The 19,219-nt window shown below is 40.9% G+C and overlaps 1 protein-coding gene across 1 annotated transcript; it reads right to left on the bottom strand.

Moving 5' to 3' along the window:
* Nucleotides 1-9,929: 9,929 nt before the first annotated feature.
* On the bottom strand, nt 9,930-18,894 carry LOC124655842 (protein ROOT HAIR DEFECTIVE 3 homolog 1-like). The gene is made up of 22 exons (XM_047194677.1): nt 18,732-18,894; nt 17,988-18,054; nt 17,700-17,802; nt 16,640-16,710; nt 16,455-16,518; nt 16,288-16,353; nt 16,111-16,158; nt 15,922-15,984; nt 15,782-15,838; nt 15,495-15,653; nt 13,944-14,012; nt 13,777-13,868; nt 13,236-13,314; nt 12,864-13,029; nt 12,415-12,539; nt 12,017-12,279; nt 11,841-11,937; nt 11,592-11,750; nt 11,410-11,514; nt 10,976-11,070; nt 10,799-10,895; nt 9,930-10,301 (listed from the first exon to the last, which is right to left on the bottom strand). The coding sequence occupies exons 1-22, from the start codon at nt 18,892-18,894 to the stop codon at nt 9,930-9,932; spliced, it is 2,580 nt and encodes an 859-aa protein (XP_047050633.1).
* Nucleotides 18,895-19,219: the final 325 nt, after the last annotated feature.

The following is a 19,219-nucleotide window of genomic DNA, read 5'->3' as shown; positions in this document are numbered from 1 at the left end:
TATCGATACGTCGGAGACGTATCAGCATCCCCAAGCTTAGTTACTGCTCGTCCCGAGCAGGTAAAACGATAACAAAGATAATTTCTGAAGTGACATGCCATCATAACCTTGATCATACTATTTGTAAACATATGTAATGAATGCAGCGATGAAAACAATGGTAATGACATGAGTAAACAAGCTGAATCATAAAGCAAAGACTTTTCATGAATAGTACTTCAAGACAAGCATCAATAAGTCTTGCATAAGAGTTAACTCATAAAGCAATAATTCAAAGTAGAGGTATTGAAGCAACACAAAGGAAGATTAAGTTTCAGCGGTTGCTTTCAACTTATAACATGTGTATCTCATGGATATTGTCAACATAGAGTTATATAACAAGTGCAATATGCAAGTATGTAGGAATCAATGCACAGTTCACACAAGTGTTTGCTTCTTGAGGTGGAGAGAGATAGGTGAACTGACTCAACATAAAAGTAAAAAGAATGGTCATTCAAAGAGGAAAGCATCGATTGCTATATTTGTGCTAGAGCTTTTATTTTGAAGACATAAAGAGAGCATAAAAGTAAAATTTTGAGAGGTGTTTGTTGTTGTCAACGAATGGTAGTGGGCACTCTAACCCCCTTGCCAGACAAACCTTCAAAGAGCGGCTCCCATGAATTATTTTTATTTTTGGGTGGCACTCCTTCCAACCTTTCTTTCACAAACCATGGCTAACCGAATCCTCGGGTGCACTGCCAACAATCTCATACCATGAAGGAGTGCCTTTTTATTTTAGTTTTATTATGATGACACTCCTCCCAACCTTTGCTTACACAAGCCATGGCTAACCGAATCCTTCGGGTGCCGTCCAACAATCACATACCATGGAGGAGTGTCTATTTTTGTTAATTAATTTGGGACTGGGAATCCCATTGCCAGCTCTTTTTGCAAAATTATTGGATAAGCGGATGAAGCCACTAGTCCATTGGTGAAAGTTGCCCAACAAGATTGAAAGATAAACACCACATACTTCCTCATGAGCTATAAAACATTGACACAAATCAGAGGTGATAAATTTTGAATTGTTTAAAGGTAGCACTCAAGCAATTTACTTTGGAATGGCGGAGAAATACCATGTAGTAGGTAGGTATGGTGGACACAAATGGCATAGTGGTTGGCTCAAGGATTTTGGATGCATGAGAAGTATTCCCTCTCGATACAAGGTTTAGGCTAGCAAGGTTATTTGAAACAAACACAAGGATGAACGGTGCAGCAAAACTCACATAAAAGACATATTGTAAACATTATAAGACTCTACACCGTCTTCCTTGTTGTTCAAAACTCAATACTAGATATTATCTAGACTCTAGAGAAACCAAATATGCAAACCAAATTAGCAAGCTCTAAGTGTTTCTTCATTAATGGGTGCAAAGTATATGATGCAAAAGCTTAAACATGAGCACAACAATTGCCAAGTATCACATTATCCAAGACATTTTAGAATTACTACATGTAGCATTTTCCAATTCCAACCATATAACAATTTAACGAAGAAGAAACTTCGCCATGAATATTATGAGCTAAGAACACATGTGTTCATACGAACCAGCGGAGCGTGTCTCTCTCCCACACAAGGATGAACTTATTCAAACATAAACAAAAACAAACAGACGCTCCAAGTAAAGTACATAAGATGTGACTGAATAAAAATATAGTTTCAAGAGAAGGAACCTGATAATTTGTCGATGAAGAAGGGGATGCCTTGGGCATCCCCAAGCTTAGATGCTTGAGTCTTCTTGAAATATGCAGGGATGAACCACGGGGCATCCCCAAGCTTAGACTCTTCACTCTTCTTGATCATAGTATATCATCCTCCTCTCTTGACCCTTGAAAACTTCCTCCACACCAAACTCAAAGCAAACTCATTAGAGGGTTAGTGCATAATCAAAAACTCACATGTTCAGAGGTGACACAATCATTCTTAACACTTCTGGACATTGCCCAAAGCTGCTGGAAGGTAATGGAACAAAGAAATCCACCCAACACGGCGAAAGAAGCAATGCGAAATAAAAGGCAGAATCTGTCAAAACAGAACAGTCCGTAAAGACGAATTTTAAAATGGCACCAGACTTGCTCAGATGAAAATGCCCAAATTGAATGAAAGTTGCGTACATATCTGAGGATCACTCACGTAAATTGGCATAATTTTCTGAGTTATCTACAGAGAATTAGGCCCAGATTCGTGACAGCAAGAAATCTGTTTCTGCACAGTAATCCAAATCTAGTATGAACCTTGCTATCAACGACTTTACTTGGCACAACAAAACACAAAACTAAGATAAGGAGAGGTTGCTACAGTAGTAAACAACTTCCAAGACACAAATATAAAACAAAGTACTGTAGCAAAATAACACATGGGTTATCTCCCAAGAAGTTCTTTCTTTATAGCCATTAAGATGGGCTCAGCGAGTTTTAATGATGCACTTGCAAGAAATAGTATTTGAAGCAAAAGAGAGCATCAAGAGGCAAATTCAAAACACATTTAAGTCTAACATGCTTCCTATGCATAGGAATCTTGTAAATAAACAAGTTCATGAAGGGCAAAGTAACAAGCATAGGAAGATAGAACAAGTGTAGCTTCAAAAATTTCAGCACATAGAGAGGTGTTTTAGTAACATGAAAATTTCTACAACCATATTTTCCTCTCTCATAATAACTTTCAGTAGCAACATGAGCAAACTCAACAATATAACTATCACATAAAGCATTCTTATCATGAGTCTCATGCATAAAATTATTACTCTCCACATAGGCATAATCAATTTTATTAGTTGTAGTGGGAGCAAATTCAACAAAGTAGCTATCATTATTATTCTCATCATCAAATATAGGAGGCATAGTATCATCAAAGTAAATTTTCTCCTCAATGCTTGGGGGACTAAAAATATCATGCTCATCAAAGCCAGCTTCCCCAAGCTTAGAATTTTCCATATCATTATCAACAATGGTGTTCAAAGCGTTCATACTAATATTACTACCGAGCATGCAAATAAGATTCCATAGGTTTTTTAATTTTCGCATCAAACAATCCATGTTTTAAATCAGGAAATAGAATAAGAAGCTCATTCTTGTCCATTATGCCAAACTAGTGTAAACAAGAAACAAAAAGATGCAATTGCAGGATCTAAAGGAAATAGCTTCGAGTACTTACAACGGCGAAAATAGCTTAGTAGCCGAGATCCGGAGTGTGAGTACCGTTTACCTTTCCTCCGCGGCAACGGCGCCAGAAAATAGCTTGATGTCTACGCCCCCTCCTTTTCCTGTAGACAGTGTTGGGCCTCCAAGAGCAGAGGTTTGTAGAACAGCAGCAAGTTTTCCCTTAAGTGGATCACCCAAGGTTTATCGAACTCAGGGAGGAAGAGGTCAAAGATATCCCTCTCATGCAACCCCGCAACCACAAAGCAAGAAGTCTCTTGTGTCCCCAACACACCTAATAGGTGCACTAGTTCGGCGAAGAGATAGTGAAATACGAGGTGGTATGAATAAGTATGAGCAGTAGCAACGGTGCCGAGAAAATAGCTTGCTCGGCGTGTAGTTGATGGTGGTAGTATTGCAGCGATAGTAACACGATAAAACGAGTAAACAAGCAGCGATAGCGATATTTAGGAACAAGGCCTAGGGATTACACTTTCACTAGTGGACACTCTCAACTTTGATCACATAACGGAATAGATAAATGCATACTCTACACTCTCTTGTTGGATGATGAACACATTGCGTAGGATTACACGAACCCTCAATGCCGGAGTTAACAAGCTCCACAATTCAATGTTCATATTTAAATAACCTTAGAGTGCATGAAAGATCGACACGACTAAACCAAGTACTAACACAGCATGCACACTGTCACCTTCACACTATGTAGGAGGAATAGATCACATCAATACCATCATAGCAATAGTTAACTTCATAATCTACAAGAGATCATAATCATAGCATACGCCAAGTACTAACACGGATGCACACACTTGTCACCATTACACCGTGCAGGAGGAATAAAACTACTTTAATAACATTACTAGAGTAGCACATAGATAAATTGTGATACAAAACACATTGCAATCATAAAGAGATATAAATAAGCACTTCACTATGCCATTCATAACGGTGAATAAGTATTCTGTGAAATATAGCCTAAGAGACCCACACGGTGCACACACTGTCACCTTTACACACGTGGGACAAGGAGTCTCCGGAGATCACATAAGTAAAACCCACTTGACTAGCATAATGACATCTAGATTACAAGCATCATCATATGAATCTCAATCATGTAAGGCAGCTCATGAGATTATTGTATTGAAGCACATAGGAGAGAGATGAACCACATAGCTACCGGTACAGCCCCGAGCCTCGATGGAGAACTACTCCCTCCTCATGGGAGACAGCAGCGTTGATGGAGATGGCGGTGGTGTCGATGGAGAAGCCTTCCGGGGCACTTCCCCGTCCCGGCGGCGTGCCGGAACAGAGACTCCTGTCCCCCAGATCTTGGCTTCGCGATGGCGGCGGCTCTGGAAGGTTTCTCGTACCGTGGTTTTTCCGTCTCGAGGTTTTAGGTCGAGGGGCTTCTTATAGGCGAAGAGGCGGCGTCAGAGGGTCGAAGAGGCGGCGACACCATAGGGTGGCGCGGGCCACACCCAGGCCGCGCCGGCCTATGGTCTGGTGGGCCTGTGGCCCCCCTCTGGTCCTTCCGGGTGTTCTGGAAGCTTCGTGGAAAAATAGGAACCCGGGTCTTGATTTCGTCCGATTCCGAGAATATTTCCTTACTAGGATTTCTGAAACCAAAAACAGCGAGAAAACAGGAACCGGCACTTCGGCATCTTGTTAATAGGTTAGTTCCAGAAAACGCATAAATATGACATAAAGTATGTATAAAACATGTAGATATCATCAATAATGTGGCATGGAACACAAGAAATTATCGATACGTCGGAGACGTATCACCGATCCACAGGGAAACCTGAGAGCCGATAGGGCTCGTATTTAATGTTTACGTGTCTACCATGCAGGAAACTCGAAGCAATCTAACACCTTCCTGATCGGGTCTAGGTCAGGTGGCACGCCCTAGCAACCGCCAGGACGTGGCTGGAAAACTTGCGGGACGACGCGAGGTGCCAGGGTCCACTAAGCGGCCTTGGGAGCCTCCCGGCTCTTCGTGTTGCTTAACCACTGCTCGCCGGTGGGCTTTGGCGGGTAACAATACTCGAACGGCTGTGTGCATCTTAGTTATGCAGAGTCTGGATGTAATGCTTGAATATTTTAAGTAATGAAGTGCCCTTTATTAAAAAAAAATGAACTTGAAAAGCGGAGATGGTGGAACCTCGCCAGTGGAGACCCAGCGCTGGAGACGGAGGAGTACGACATGGTCAACCAGCCCACCGGCAGCAGGAGCGATAGGAGCATGCTCGCAAAGGCCTTATGGCGTATGGGCTGAAAATACTACTTTTTTTGACGTAGAAAATACTACTTGGTATTAGTAAAATCTGCTTTTTGCTGGTGGGGCACGGCCCATTTTATCACATTAACGTCCACCTGTGCTAGGGAGTGATATGATCTTATGGTATGAGGATTGGCATACTTACATTGAAAAGCTACATCAATATGAATATAGTGATACGGTCTTATTGCCTTGCTTAGTTAGGTCTTCTCCACATCACGTAATTTTCGTAATAACATGATCTCATTATTAATTAGCAATACATGTTCATAGTTAGAAAACCTTAACCCTCATTTAATCAACAGCCTAGAAAACCTTAACGGTGTTGTATATGAAACCAAACAAATACTATTTTTCAAGTCAATAAAGTTATAGCATGAAGTACTAAAGTTTATCATAAACAATAAAATATGATAATAAAAATATCGTTTTTCCTCTAGAGCATATTTCCAACAACATTCTGCAATGTTCTCGTCACAAATGAAACAGACCAACCCTTTTTCGGTTGCAACAACTTGGATAGGATTTTCTCAATAAAAGGAATATATTAATACCAAGTAGATATGAATTACATCTAGCCTCTACAATAACATAGTGCCAAAATACATAAAGCATGAACACAACCAAAAGAAACGAAAAAAGGAAAATAAAACAAAAAACCCCATTGAACTCAACAACAAAGCAGCAGGAAGTACCACCACTAATGGCCACACCCAGACTTGAAAACAGGTTCTCTTATAAACAACGCTTCCATAAAGGTAACATTGCATAAAACACCGTCATAACTTGATCATAAGATCATCGGCTTTCACCTTGAAGAAAGTCCGAATAAACTCCATACAATGCCTTCATCAAGGAAACGAATATAGATCTTTCATTGCCAGGTACAACCAATGAAGGACACCACCAAGAACAAAGTCCCATCTGTTACCGCCCCCACTAGCTGAGCCTGCTGAAAAACACTGATCATCTAGTACAATCTTCACCACATCCAACTCACGTAGGCCATTGAGATCCCTTGGTCTTTTGGGCATAGCCATCTTGATATCTCTCATCATTGCTAATCACCATAGTAATCGCATCTAAAGATGCCATGTTCGACATACCCGGTGGTGCCAACAAAAGTGAGTCCTATAGACGTGTCTCCTCAAAGCCACGCATGGAGATTCACCCATATGGTAGTTCTGCTAGGCAAAGAGGTGCACATCTTCAACCAATCAAAGCCTCTAGTGAACCTAGCGGCAAGTCCTCCTGCTCCAACGAAGAGATACCCACCGTCCTCAGTGCACGCGCCTCCGTCGGATGCCTCTAGTGCAAGGACAACGATGATCTATGGGTCCTCGCAGTGGCCGTCGAGCACATGTATGAACGCAATCGCATGGAGTGCCATATTCTTCCTAGATCATGCATCCATGGGGAACACACAGGAGACCGGCACGGGAAGATCCTCCCTCACACTCATGCCAAGGCCTAGAGCCACATATCTTGATGATGTAGCCAGGGGGCGGATCTAGAATAAAAACTATGGGTGTCACTTTACAAGTCATGCTATTTTTCTGATATAGATAGGGGTGTCACACACTACAAATTGACATAATATATCAAACAAAATATTTTTTACCCGGTGTCATGTGACCACTGGTAGCATAAGGTAGGTTCGCCCCTCGATGCAGCATAGCCTGAAACGTGAGTTTCCAGAAGGATTAGTCGCACACCCAGATCGAGTCATATCGGAAGACGACGCAAGAAAGGAGATGGGGAAAATATCTGGGGCAGAAGAAAGAAAAAAACAATGGAGACACCTCATGACTGCCATCCTCCTCCAATGGTGGCAGGGTGAATGACGTGACGGAGAGGGGGTTCTTTGGCTACCTAATTGGATCGCCTTCGGAGTCACCATTCCGTGCGACCTGGAAGGCAACTTCGTGCGATCTGGATTTGTTTGAGAGGACAAAGAGAAGTGTTTTCAAGCTGACGGGAGGCTCTGGGCTCTTGTTGTATCCTTAAGATGCAAATCATCCAAGGTTCTAGTGACTACAATGACCAAAGGATATAAGGAGAGATTGCTGTTACTATCTACAATACATATGAATAAGTGATGAACTTTCTTGTGTTATATTGTTGCATTGTTGGTATTGTTATTGCCTAAGTGTTAACATATTTTGTTGGTTATTGTTGGTGATGTTTCAGTTTATTGTTGGTACTGCTACGTGATATTGTTGTCAATATTGCTCCTAAAGTCAATAAAGGCAGCTGTTTTTTTAATTTCCGAAAAATAGTTAGAGGTGTGCAAATGAGGTGGTACACCACCAGTATAAAATCTATCGGTGTCGTCGTATCTGCCACGCCGCTGATATTTAGTTACCAATGGCATGGTGGCTGGCATGCCGCCGGTAATGTATACCAGCGGCGATATACCGATGCTAAAGGCCTTTTTTGGCACAACGCCGATATGTTTTTTTCTACTAGTGGATGGATATATCCATATGCATATAGAGGAAACTTCACACAAAGCTATGTTTCTCTTGTTTTCACCTCACATAGTTTGTGTGATGGTTAATGTGAGTGTTAGTTGCCTCACACTAATCATCAAGTAAACCCCCACACAGATTATGTGAGGCAAAAACAAGAACAACTAAAATCCTCGCGACGTCCCCATCACTATATATAGATATATTCATTTAAGCACATCACTCTTGTGTATCATACTTCGCTAGCTCCCAAATTATATTTTATTTACGGTGTTCTCTTGTTTAGTTACTTTAAGACTCTGGAGGAAACCAAAATCATGCTCACAATGAGATGGATGTATACCAAGATTACTACAGGTGTGCGTGCGTGTCTCAAAGTTGTACTCGGTACTTCTAAATTCCTTTTAGAGAAGTCCAACTACTCGTTTATAAAGACTAGCTATCTCACACGTGTAAGGCTCATGTAAGGAAACCTTGCCTGGTGTCTCTAAGAGTAGCGTCCGTCACCTACAGAAGCCCAGCGCAACCGGAGAGCTGCTGCTAATGCTACCGCAGGACACTCAACACCAGCGACGCGGTATGCATCTGTCACGCTATCAACGACGGGCGCGACCTGGCCCAGTACACCGGCGACAGAACCGTCGATCAGCTTCGAATGTTGATCTTTTGGGAAGAAAGCAATAGCTCACATGGCATCTTCTTAGTATCTCCATATGATTCTGAGAAGCTTGATGTCAACAAGGTTCAGCACAAACCGCATAGGACCCATGGCACCAGCAAGGTTCATCTTCCTAGTGTTCTTGCTAGCGGCAACAACGACATCACGGAGACAAGCAGACGGAAGGATAAACCCTCTGGAGTTTCCGGCGTGAAAGGAAGCAACAGCTACAGGTATAGCCGTCAGGTTGCCGGGCTTGCCACAGTTCCCCACCTTCCGACTTCCCAGAAAAACCAAACGCACAACCAATAGCGCCACGGGGATAACGACAAAGTCGCTTGAATTGACACAACCTTCAGGTCAGGAATGGCGGCCACAGTGCCTAATGCTGGCGTAGAAAGTTCGTCTGCCCTTGCCCGATGCTCCCTCCATCCACAAAAGAATGTACTTCCAGCTTTTTTTGGATAGTCAAACTATTTCAAACTTTGATCAAGTTTACACAAAATTGCAGCAGTATTTATGATGACTATAGCTATGTGATGAAAATGTATTTTGTCCTGAATCTAATGATACTAGTTTGTATAAACACGGTAAAACTTAAAAATATTTGACTCTCCAAAATTGTTTTTGGAAATACACTCTTCCATAGACACAGGGAGTAGGTTGGAGCTCGGTCAAGCGCTGAGGCAGATAGATTCATGCTATCTGGTTGCAACCGAAATTTTCTTGAATCACACAATGGTTACAACATATTTTATTTTTAAAAATGTGGGTGACATCATCAACAGAGAATTGGACGTCCTTTAAAAATTCTTCTATTGGTCTGTGTGTGAAAAGAAGAGGCCAATCAATTCTGAATGAATCGTCGGCTCCATCAGTTTATGGCCTATTCCTGACGGTGAAGCACCCTCAAAAGAAAAGGTGGGGAACCTGGAAGATCAGAGGATTTCAGAAACTACCGACCTAGAATATCCACGCCTAGGATCCTAATCCTGAACAAGCACCAACTATATCAAGGTGATGTATGTCATGAAAAAAGATAGACAGCAACACTGAAACTCTGCAAGTATGGTTCAGATTCTTGTCCTTGGTTTCAATACTGGTACCTTCGTCCTTCGTCTATGCTTCTACAGTTCTATACATACTTATGAAATGACAGTATGGTGACAATTGTTTGTCCATTCTACAAAACTGGCACTCCTTTCAAAATTTTGCAGGAGACATTATTCTCTATGGATATCTACTCACGAGGATCTTTGCTATATGCATTCTAATGGGCCACCAAGATGTTCATACCCCATTTCCCCGTCTCCACCCAGGATCACACTATCGAGTAGGTGCTGCTGGACTCGCTTTCAGGCTCAACTGCTCGTCTTGGTTTCTGGTCCTCTGAAACTCTCCGGGGTGATCCCAAGGGAGACGACGACGAGGAGTGTGATGGAGATGACAAAGATCTGCGCACCGGGCTTGGTGGCATATGTAGCCTCCGCAGTTCTCTCATTGAACTGTTGGGGCTCAGGAGTAACGGTGGCTGGGGCTCCGGAGCTTCTGTGGTCTGAGGGTGGTGCTGCTGTTGCCCATGTTGCTGCTGATACTGCCCTTGCTGTTGCTGCTGCTGATCACTTGCGACCTTCCTTAGAAGATTCTGCATACTAGGTAGTAGTTTCGCTGAAACAGAAATAATCCCAGGAACCTACAGTGTAACATAAATGTTGTTCAGTTCAATCTGTCACAAGCTTATCTTGGAATGGACAGAGATAAAGCTAGTGAATAAGTTTCTTTTGCCTCCCTATAAAACGTTATTCAATGTTAAGAATAACTGATATTAGGAACATAAGAACTCATGCCTCCCAATGCCGGTACTGTCCTAACTTACTTATTTTGTAAAGTAGATCAATAATAGACAGTAAGAACCCATGCCTCCCAATGCCGGTACTATCCTAACTTATTTATTTTGTAAAGTAGCTCAATAATAGACAGTGCAGTTTACTGGTCTGTGAACCAGTGCTTGCACCGCAATATGCTGCTATCTGATGTAACATATGCAGTCATCAAGAGATAGTAGGTGCAGAATTAGTTGACATTTTGTACATTTTTTTAAACGCACCTCAGCTACACCTGATTTTCACAGTAACTTTGTACAGCAAAAAATATGTACATTCTTCTTAATAACAAATATTCAAACCTTACCATGCCATTCTGGAATTCTCTGCCGATATCTAGCTGCACTGCTAAAGCTTTGGCAACTAAATAACCCACAAATAGCAAGAACAGGTATATTGGGTTCCTGTGCAGCAGGAAAAGAAATGGCGGCACCATGTTAATACTTAAGAAACCACTGCACACACTGCAGGTAGTGATAGGTACCTCAGTAGCGCCATGATCTCATTAAAACCAAGAATAGCGATAGCAACCATCGCCCAAGGAGGAGGCATTCCGCCATTAGCACGCCTGTGAGCTTGCTGGAGTGACATGAAAATAGTCAAGTCAACGGTAATAGAATAGGAATCTATTTCACCCACTAGAAAAAAGATAGCACCATAAGAAAATAGAAATCTAATTCATCCACTAGACAAAGGAGAGAGTCACAAGTGATCCAATTTATGGAGAGGAGCACTAAATTCTTCGAAATGCAGACTTGTCTGACTGCAACTCTAGAGACATGCTAAACTCTTTACTTCTTAATGCAAAGGCATCACCATACATGGTTCCTCAAAAGAAATAAACATCGTGCTAGCACAATATCTCTGAATAGTAGTACATACACTATCAAAGATAAAAGAGATGCATGAAATGCACACCTGTGCCGTTACTGCTTGTGTAATGGTAAATTCAGTTTCTGATTTGAACTGCTTCCACAGTGACTTGCACTGAGCTGGAGTAATAAGTGTATGCTTTGCATGAACCTGTTTCAATTGTTCCACAAAGTGATATAAGCATTCTGATTTATTGCTGCATGGAGAACAAATAAACACAAAGCTACCTCTTCCCAAGTAGTTGAAGCAAGTGGATCACCAGAAGAAGCACTTGAACTCTTTGATTCGACAGGATTATCAAGAAGTGTTGAGATGAGGATGTTTTCAATCCTATCTGGCTTGTCATCCCAGCGAATGACAGCTAACACGGACATAAGTTTGAGAGCCTGCAACGTCAGTATAAGACCACTTAACAACGAAACAAAGTGATACAGAATATTTTTTTTTGTCATGTTAGAAGGGCGTGAGTCCTATACAGCAGATCGAGCATCCTTGGCTATTGCACGGACATCTTCCTTTCCTGTCCAAACCCTTGGCATTGAATCCTTGTCATGACTAAACACCGTTGTGAACCTAGCAATAGCAGGAAAACTTATCATGAGGTTGTAAAATTGAATTGTAAAAGGCGCAAGAAATAAGATAATTTGTTAACCTCTCCTTCATATGCATCAAAACTTTGTTAGCTTCTTCTTTAGCTTTGTTTTCCACGATACTTCGGGCATAATCCCTTAATTTCGACACCATTCCTTCTGACACTGCGCTTTCCATTTCAAACCCAGAAAGGGTATTCAGAAACTCTGGCAGGATAGCCTCTGTCTCACGTTCATAAAGATTTCTTATTGATTCCCAAGTTGTTTGACTGGCGGCATCAAAAAGAGACTCGACAGGTTCAACAAGTGCTTTTCTAAGTTTCTCCTGCGCGTACATGGAACTTGAATTGTTAATATATGGTAACCAAATGCTATATAGCATGTGCCAAAATTATTCAGATGCATAGTATGTATTGAAATTCATATAAAAAAGTATTTCTTCTAGATTGATGTACTTAACCTTAGCACGGCTTGTTAGTTCTGATAGCTTGCGTTCAGAAATTGAAAATGCATGCTCTTCAATATCACGCCGAACTTTCTCTAGCATTTTAGAATAATCCCAATCCGCCTGCTTGATTACAGCATCTAATCAAAAGACTTGTCAGATTGCAGTTTCACTTTAAAGAGTTGGTACAACAAAGAAACAGTCAAAGAATGATACAGAGTTGGTACACCAAAGAAACAGTGAAAGAATGACTCATAATTTGCAGGTGTTAGCATAGGAGCACTTGCATACTAGCACTAGACAAACTAATGGTACTCTTTCGACTTAGAATATTCAACTTGTACTTTTCAGGACATCATACCACTTCAAAACAAGTGTGTGAATATGTGATGACTATTACATCTTCCATGTCATAGTAATCCTGGAAACAATTCTACCATTATCGGTAAATAGTATAATTTTACCTGCACACCCTTGATCAAATTCTTTGAGAGAGGATTCAGTAGATTCCCGAACAGATGCTGCAAAACCTTTTCCATTCTCCAGCAATAGATTAAGATCGCTTTTAAATTTCTCAAGAGCTTTACTACGTAGATAGCTCAACACTTTATGGAATGCAGGTTGAACAAGCTGCAAGAATGTAGGACAAATTAGTGAGGCAAGACGTAGCATGAAAGGAGGCATGCCCAATAAGACTGCTAGTATTTGGCATAGGAAAGAATCTTGGGATATGCGCAATCAAGAAAGTTGAATTTTCAATTATTGCACAGAATAAAAAAGATCTATGATATTATTTTGTGGTGGTGAAAGAATACAGATGTACAAGAGCACCTTACATTCAGTATTCTAGATTCCAGCACTTTCCGTTTGGCGTTCCTAACAGCTTCATCAAAATAGACAGCTTCTTTGTCATACCTAAAAGATATTGCATCAGTTTTTTAGTCATAAGCAGAAGTTTCACGACATCACTAACTAATACAAAGATTTGCTCATGCGCTCTCACAAAATATGAATTATCTAGGACTAAGGCAACCAGAAAAGTAGCAAATTCTAGCTTCCATGTCAGTACTTAGGTGTTTGGGTCACAGAGGAAAGAAAGATACCAAGATTTTTATGTGCAACTCTAAGGAATGTAAACTAATATTCGTTCTTTGGTAAATATATTTTTCATATGTCAGGAATGATGGAAATTTTAGGGATTGTCTCTCTGAAGTACGGAGTACATGTTTATCAATCTACTAGTAGATGTATTGAAGATAGAGGGCATAATATGTAACCAAATAGATTTAGTGTACTAACTTCTTGTGCGGTTTCAAGGAATAGGAATCATGTTGAACAAACCACCAGAATGAACAATTTAAAGCGAACAAGGCTTACTCTTGCATGTGAACGTCCACAATGTTGCCAAGTTTTTTCCCAAAACCTTGTACTGAACCTGACTGTACAGCATTCTCCAATTCCAACCATTCCTAAAAATGACAAACATATTAGTGAACTAAAAACATCTATGAATATTATATTATCTTGAAGTGACAATTGCTTACTGCATCCGAGGCTAGGCAGCCAAACTTCTCGTTTGCAATTTCATCACACCTGACTGTAGCAACCATTACCTTGCATGATGAAGCAAACATAAATAAATTAACAAAAAAGATGTTTGAGACAGTGCTAACTAAGCAGTTGGATAGGATCCTGAGACAGTACTTATGGAGAGATCAAGAGGGTCAACCTAAGCAATCCTTGGCGGCATGGGAGATGATTTGTAAGCCTAAGTTGAAGGGTGGCCTTGGCATTGTCAATTTTCAGAAGCAAAATGCTGCTTTGTTGTTGAAATTTTTGGATAAGTTCTATAATAAGAAAGATGTTCCCTGGGTTCAATTGGTTTGGTCAGCTCATTATCAGGGGAAAATTCCACATGAGGAGAAGTTATGTGGCTCTTTTTGGTGGAAAGATGTAATGAAGCAAGTGGATAATTTCAGAGTGTGTTGTTTCTGTGGGATCAGGTGATACTTTTATGTTTTGGCAAGATAACTGGGATATTGATGGATCAAATAAACCTCTCATGTTGAGATTCCCCAGACTTTTCTCTTTTGTGTTGAATGATAAAATGTCTGCATTGCAAGTGTATGGAACATATGAGCTGTCAGATTTATTTTACAGGCCCCTATCCTTACAGGCCTTTCAGGAATTGGAGAAATTGCAGAGCATTATGTAGGCAAATCAGTTATCAGAGAGAAATGATGAATGGCATTACTGTTGGGGTGAAAGTTATTCTGCTAAGAAATTCTATTATCATATTCATGCTCATCTAGTGGTTCCTAAGGTTTCTACATGGCTATGGAAATCTTGCTGTGTGAAGAAGGCAAAGGTTTTTGCTTGGTTACTACTGTCTGATAGATTGAATACAAGAGATCTCCTTAAGAGAAGACATTGGAATGTTGCAGATGAATCTCATTGTGTTCTTTGTCCATCTAGGGTTTATGAGGATAGGTTGCACTTATTATTTCACTGTAATTTCAGTGTCAGAATTTGGAACTACCTTCAAATTGAGTGGCAGCAGCATGATGATTTGCAGACAGTTTTGAGTAATGCCAAGAAAAATTTTGGACAGCCATTTTTCATGGAGGTGATTATTACAGCATGTTGGAATATTTGACTCATCAGAAATGGAAGAATTTTTCGATGGGACAATGTGTCATTCATTAGGTGGAAAGCAAAGTTTGTACAGGACATGACTTGGCTGCAGTATAGAATCAAGGCTAAGCATAAGGATAGTTTAATTTAGTTGGATTAAGTCCCTACCTTAGAGGCTTTTTATCCCTAGCTCTTTAGTTTCTAGTTTCTGTTTTATTTCTTTGTTCTGTACATAAGAGTTTTTTATATATAATAAAATTTGCTGTGTGGCTTTTTGCCTCACAGTCATGCTTCAAAAAAAAAAGATGTTTGAGTTGGCTTCTTCAACTAAATTGTTGGTGGTTACTTCACCTCAGAATACATCTTAGATATATACTCGTAGCAAACTGTTTTAACTAATCATGTTTGTGATTCATGTAATACATCAACTGTCTTAGTGCCTAACAGAAAGAGAAGTGTACCTTGTGAGCAGGAAGATCGAGATCCTTGTTCTCTCGAATAATTTTCCAAATCTGTTGTGAACTAAACAAAAAACCTGAAGCAGGAACTACCCCTCTCCTATCACCTGCGAGACCTCCTGGTGCAATTGAATTTGCAAACCTCTGCCTAAGTTGTTGAACCTGGTCGAAGTAACAGTAAGGTGCTTGAAAAGCAATGCCTTAATATTCCTTCTTTATTCGGAAAAATTATTTTGAATTTCAATGTAAGAAAACATTTACAGAACAAGTTTCAAGTGGTTTTCAACTACCTGCTCTCTGAATTGCTCTTCTTTTTCTTCAAAACTGGGCAATGCAGTGACTTCCACCTTTGTATTTTTTTAAAATGTTATAACAAGTAAATGAAATATTTAAATAAATCAATATTTCATAACGAAATTTAAAAGCTCACATTAAAAAATTCACTGAGAGGAGTATCCTTGTGTGCCTCTGGCTTAGGAACCGAGTTCCATATCTGACCAAATGTGAGACAATATTAGGTATAGAAAATGGCAAAAAATAATAAACAAGGATGAAAGGCTGAAAAGTATTCTGAGGGAAATAAAGATGAAAACTTCTAAAAGGACGAGGATGCCAACACCTTTTGAATATCCTCCCTTAGAACTGGTTCTAGATGTTCAAGTGGAGTCTACATGAAAAGAATGATGTGTTTGAGATTCAAGCAAGTAAATGGATCAAAGAAAATATTACCAATAGCTTGCATAAAACATTGTAGTAAATATTTTAAAAGAGGAAAAAGAACAAAGGAGAGGCAAACCCTGGTTTTATCACGTATAACAAATAATAGCGTTGTCTTCCGGGGACTGAACAAACGCATCATGACCTACATACCGAGTTGTCCGAATTTTACAAGTAAATCAGGACTACATATCCATTTGCATGGAAGGGTATAGCTGAAAGAACAGAGAGGTTACACCTTGGTACCTGAAATACTGTCTTCAGAAGAGGCTTATTAGCAGCTTGTTCCCGACCAATATCATGGCACCACCTATAATACAATGTTAGTGAATAAGTACACAATACGAAGGCATCAACCTATAAGCCCTTGTTATCATAATATCACGAGAGTTTCCCAGCATCATACAGTTGGATCACAGAGAATGACTCACATGTTAATCAGAACTATATCCGAAATTGCAAGAGCAAATAACGCACTTTGCTTCTCAAATGCAGTATCATCCTAAAATGAGGCAAACCACACAAATTGTCAGGAAATCTTGCAGCATTACATCTAATAACGCTCATCCATACAATATGATCAACCTGCTTCAACCATGCAAGGTCACCTTTTAAAACGTGGGTACTCGAGCATCTTAGGTTGATTTTTACTCATTGCACTGGAAGATCATCCACGTTTGCATTTGTTACATAAAGAGCCAAATGAATTGACAATGCAAAGCACTGTTTGTAAACTAAATTATGCATGCTATTCAAAGATAATGCTATACCACAGGAGGAAAACGTTGCATGCACATAACTGAGCCTGATGCCCTGACTGTGCATAGGTAACATATTACGAAAGACAAAAGGAAGAAATCTTCTCTTAATATCTGGTATCATTTTTTGAACATGTCCTGCTTCATATCTAACTTCCGAGTTTTCTGTTCAGGACACCAAACATTCACAGACAGAAATAGAAAATTGTGTATAGTGTTATATATTTCTATTCAGCTAGGTCTAACTGACAGTGTTTGGTGATTGTTATGTGAAGCCATATTATAGAATACCTAGCACATATCCATAAACTACCAACAGCACTCTAATGTTAGACCTTGCTACTAAAAAAGTTTTGCTAAAGCTAGGAAACCTACATGTTAGCAAACTCCCAACATCTTAACAAGGATGAAATCTGGAAGTAGGAAGGGGTGGTTGCATTAAGAGACGTGCTTCCGCATGCAAAAGATACATGACGCGTTGGTCCCCCCTGCTTAACCCTGCTCGCAGCGATGGAGCTCTTTTCTTTCCTAGTTAGTTTGGGTCTCTTTTAGTTTGTAAGTTTTGTTTCCCTTTCTATGTTCGGTTTTGTTGCTTTGTACATGTTAAGAACTCCTGTTCTGCTATTCTGGAGGTCTTCTTATAATACATCATCACATGCATTCAGATGTGTGTTTAGAAAAAAAGTTTGCTAAATAAAATAACAGGGAACTCTCATTGTGTAAGTAAGCATACCTCTCCTCTTTCTCTTCCATCAGTACCTTCCAAATCCATTACAACAGTACAGGGCTCGATACCAACACAGTGTGCCATCCATATACCTTTGGTAGTTTGGCTCCTAATGACAGAGATATACTATCAGCATTCTTACCTAAAAAAACAGAAGTGTACACCGCATTTGACACATGCAGTTTCATGATAAGAGGGGAAAATGAAAGAAAAGAACTATATTTGCTCAATCCTTTATTAAACACCGTAAGTCAACGATATGTAATCATGTCTGGTAAACAAACATGTCTATACCTTCCCCTGAATGCATCCATCTCCATAAAATTAGTTCCAAAGAGCTGGTTCAACAAGGTACTCTTTCCTGCTCAAAATAAAAATTATGATGGAAATAAATCCCAAGGAAATCGATACTAAACTATGTAGTGCCGATTTGTGAAAAAGGGCAGAAAATCCATAACTAGCACGTATCAGACAAGCTTCCAGAAGATTGCAGAAACACGTACTTGAAAATATAGTAATATACTCATGTAACCCAGTTGAGATTGCAAGCTACCAAATGATCAGAGTAATGCTACACAGGGGGGCAGGGCTCAGTAGAAAAGGGAAAACCATGGTGACTTACAAATACTACAAATCCCACCATAACTTAGTAGGAATAGCAAAATTACCACAAAATAGCAATGCGGAATTTCCAAGGAATGTAATGCTGAAGTAAACAATCAATCATTCCACGCACAACGCCACAACCCTATGATATTAGCCTTTCAACTGGAAACCTTGTGCTGCCAGTTTGAGTTTCGAATGTTATTATTTTACTCGAGCTGACGTCGGTCTATCAAATAACCGCATCAACCTGGCGGTTAGCCGGATCGATCGACCAATGCACAACACAGAGCACGCAACAGATCTGCCGCAATGCGGAGCGAGAACCGGAGCATTTGATCAAACACGTGGCCGGCGAGCGAGCGCCGCGCGCGTACGGGAGCGCTAGCTCCATTCAACCGATGACCGATCGGAGTACGTAACGCATGCACGTACCGCTGCTCTGGGGCCCCATGATGGAGACGACGGCGTAGGAGAGGCCGCACTCGGCGACGCCCGCGGCCGCCATGAACCGCTCGGCCGAGTCGGTCGCGAACCCGCCCTCGCCGTCGATCAGCTGCACCGCCGTCCCCGCCTTTGCCGCGCCATCCTCCGCCATCGATCCCCGATCGATCCGACGCGCGCCGGGGGGCGGGGGTGACGGCGGCGATCGCGCGGTCGGTGGTCCGTCCGCCCAGCGCCGCGGCTCGCTCGCTCTCCGCTCTCCGGCCTCTCTCTCGGTTTTCGCGGAACGCCAGTCGAGTGGCCTCCGCCGAGTATTTTGCATATATACCACGCCCAACTATTTTCCTTTCCTCTTTGCCCCCTGATAAACTGTGGAAATTACAGTTTAGTTCTTGTTGCGCTGCGCCTTGTTGCGTGGTTAGCTTACTTACCGAAGTACGCCTTTGTTATTGTGAGGTCCCTTCGATTCAAAGATTTTC

This window comes from Lolium rigidum, chromosome 5 (genome assembly GCF_022539505.1).
Source record: "Lolium rigidum isolate FL_2022 chromosome 5, APGP_CSIRO_Lrig_0.1, whole genome shotgun sequence".
Classification (NCBI taxonomy): Eukaryota; Viridiplantae; Streptophyta; class Magnoliopsida; order Poales; family Poaceae; genus Lolium; species Lolium rigidum.
The sequence above is the reverse complement of the archived record's forward strand: the minus strand, read 5'-3'. Positions and strand labels throughout refer to the sequence as shown.

Excerpts from the sequence above, each read along its gene's own strand:
- LOC124655842 (XM_047194677.1), bottom strand. The coding sequence starts at position 18,894 with ATGGCGGAGGATGGCGCGGCAAAGGCGGGGACGGCGGTGCAGCTGATC. Across the intron at positions 16,711-17,699 it reads ATGGAAGAGAAAGAGGAGAG|GATGATACTGCATTTGAGAA; the intron begins GTATGCTTACTT and ends GCCTCATTTTAG. Across the intron at positions 10,302-10,798 it reads GAGAATTCCAGAATGGCATG|GTTCCTGGGATTATTTCTGT; the intron begins GTAAGGTTTGAA and ends GTTACACTGTAG.